The sequence below is a fragment of the Myripristis murdjan genome, chromosome 17 (genome assembly GCF_902150065.1).
Source record: "Myripristis murdjan chromosome 17, fMyrMur1.1, whole genome shotgun sequence".
NCBI classification, from domain to species: Eukaryota; Metazoa; Chordata; class Actinopteri; order Holocentriformes; family Holocentridae; genus Myripristis; species Myripristis murdjan.
This window is the reverse complement of record NC_043996.1, coordinates 34218430-34221122: the sequence shown is the minus strand read 5'-3', so window position 1 is coordinate 34221122 and position 2693 is coordinate 34218430. Positions and strand designations below refer to the sequence as shown.

At 46.4% G+C, this 2693-nt stretch overlaps 1 gene segment (V, D, J or C); it reads left to right on the top strand.

Annotated features, from left to right (window-relative positions):
• The first annotated feature begins 1769 nt into the window (after positions 1 to 1769).
• On the top strand, positions 1770 to 2487 carry LOC115375403 (T cell receptor alpha variable 38-1-like). The segment is given in 3 exon segments: positions 1770 to 1851; positions 1942 to 2255; positions 2464 to 2487. Coding segments are annotated over 3 exon segments (384 nt in total).
• Positions 2488 to 2693: the final 206 nt, after the last annotated feature.

Here is a 2693-nt window from a genome sequence, read left to right as displayed (position 1 = left end):
TAAAAAGCAGACGTGCAAAATTATGTGTCCCCTCAAGATGACCCAGTACCAGATTAAGAAGGGTATTGACGGCACCATCAACACCCCTGTCCGCTCTATAGGCGAACTGTAGATGGTCCAAGCTGCTCTGGGTTGTGCCCTAGTCCTGGACCTGAGGTGCTCGTCTGCCACAGCATCACGAATGGGGCAACGGCCAAATCAAATATGGCTGCCATCAGCTATGATTAAAATCTAACATTTTGGTTTCTGAGAATATTTACATATGTAATACATCCATTCTAACTGATTATGGTCTGTAGAATTCATTTCTGATATTGTTATGATCATTCTGGGTGATTTTGATTTGGCCATTGCGCCGTTCGTGACGCTGTGGCGGACAAACGCCTCAGTAATTTTTCATGTCTGGGGACCCATTGACTCAGTTCAAGTGAGAAATTCTCCCAACAGGAAATTACGAACAGGTCTACAGGGCAGGTCCTGGAAGACCCAAGATCTCCACCTTCATGATACGTTCAAAGGACTTCATGACGAGGGACGTGAGAGCAACCAGCCGAAAGTCATTTTGGGTTTTTGGTGCTCTAATCTTGGGCACTGGGACGCTGATGGAGTCTTCCCACAGACGAGCGACCCTACAAAGCTGGAGAGATTGCCTGAAGATAAAAGTGATGATGCCAGCAGGGTTAAAAAGGGTGTCCTTCATGTCCACCATTTTTAAGACTACCATTGTGAATAATATGAAGCGCAGCTTTACTAACAGCTAATGTGGCTCGTATACCACTAATTAGAACAGCAGAGTGAAGGCTGAATTCCACGTAGGAAGAGCGTACGGAGGTTGTGCGAAGCTTACGGGGGTTGTGCGACCGCCGCAGAGCCTTGCCGTGCGCCTCCCAAAAATTGTAACTACTTGGACCCTACGCAGCCCCACAAGAGCTGTGATTGGTCCGCCGAAGTACATCATTTCCGGCATTTCGTTGCAACCGGCATCACATCCTGTTGTTGTGCCGGCCGGCAGCGCCGTTTTTAAAACAACTGTTGTGTCTCGACTCGTCGGTTGTGTTTGAAAACTTTGGAGAATGCTGGATCTCGCGGAAGAACGCCTGGCCGAGGAGGTGCGCAAGTACCCGCACCTATACGACTCGTCCACTCGCCAATACAGACGAGCAGCGACCATACGTCACAGGGTCTACGTTGGTGGGAGGAGAATTGCTCAATGTGTGTTGCAGAGGTATGTTGGACACACACGCGCTGCGTAGGAAATGCGTGCTTCGCACAACCCCCGTACGCTCTTCTAACGCTGAAGCATAATTCAGCCTTGAGTCCACTCGCCGATATATCCCAGTGACTATTTGATGGGTAGGTGTCCTGTGAAGAGCCTGAAAAAGAAGTGGGTATAATCCATATACCTGCGTAAACCCTCGACTGCACCACTCTGACAGAGTGTTGGACCTTCAACATAGGCCTACCACATCCTGACAGATCATGTCAAGATGATTCTCCTTTTAATTTTGATCACAATCTTGGAATAAGATCATCAGTGAAATATTCTCCTTTGATTTTCCATACATACTTATTCCAATAAAAATAGGAGTTACTGAGCAAACGATGAAGAAAATGACTGAAAGTGGTATGAAAATGTGTTTTGTGTCCAACTGCCAACAGTGACACAGGATTGGGAACGAGCCCTGTCAAGCTGAACAGGCTCCTCCTTCAAATCTGCCAACGTCGTGTTGAAGCTGAAGAGAAACCAGTGAGAAGCAGAGCTTCTCTGTAGCTGCTGCAGCTCATAATAACTCAACAGTGCAGCTATGACAGCTCTGCTCATGTCAGTGCTGCTGACTGCCATGTGCTTTGGTATGACTAAACTGTTTTCTGCATATTAATCCAACATTTGCTCTCTGGATTCTTCAACATCACACTGACCCTGTTTGTTGTTTCCTACAGAGTGCAGGGCACAAAAAGACAATGTGCTGCAACCAAAAGCAGATGTGACTGCTACTGAAGGAGAGGCAGTGACTCTTGGCTGTGAATATAACACCAGTTCAACAACTCCATATCTGTACTGGTACAAACAGGACGTCAGCGACAGGCCCAGATTCATCCTGAGTCGCTCCAAGTTTTCCTTGGAGAAAACAGAGGATGGTGTGAAGGACAGATTTAAATCCAGGCTGAATTCCACCTTAAGATCAGTTCCTCTGACCATCGAGGAGCTGCAGCCGTCTGACTCTGCTGTGTACTACTGTGCTCTGCAGCCCACAGTGACAGGAAACACCAAAACTCAGGGCAAAAACCTTCACTGTGCAAACTCCTCAACATCCACTAGAGGGAGCCATATACAGTGGTCATTTGTTGAAGTGAAGTAAAAAGCACAAGAAAAATCACAAAAAGATCAAAGAAAAAACAAGGAAGAGCACACACAACACCTCAGCTGTGCAGTGTGTGATGTGTAGGATGTTCACTGTGTAGGTGAAGTGTGGCCGCATTAATTAGAGAGGATCACACAGCAGGCTGCATATCGTATAGAACAAGTCCAACCTGAACAGCTGAGAGGCATCCACCAAGGGAGTCCTTTCTCTCCACTGCTGTTTGATCCCTAAAGCTGGAACATGGTTCACACAACCTGGAAACTTTGGCCCACAGAAATATAAAAAAAAAATGTCATGTTTCTGTTTTAGTAAAAAATAATTCTTCTGTTA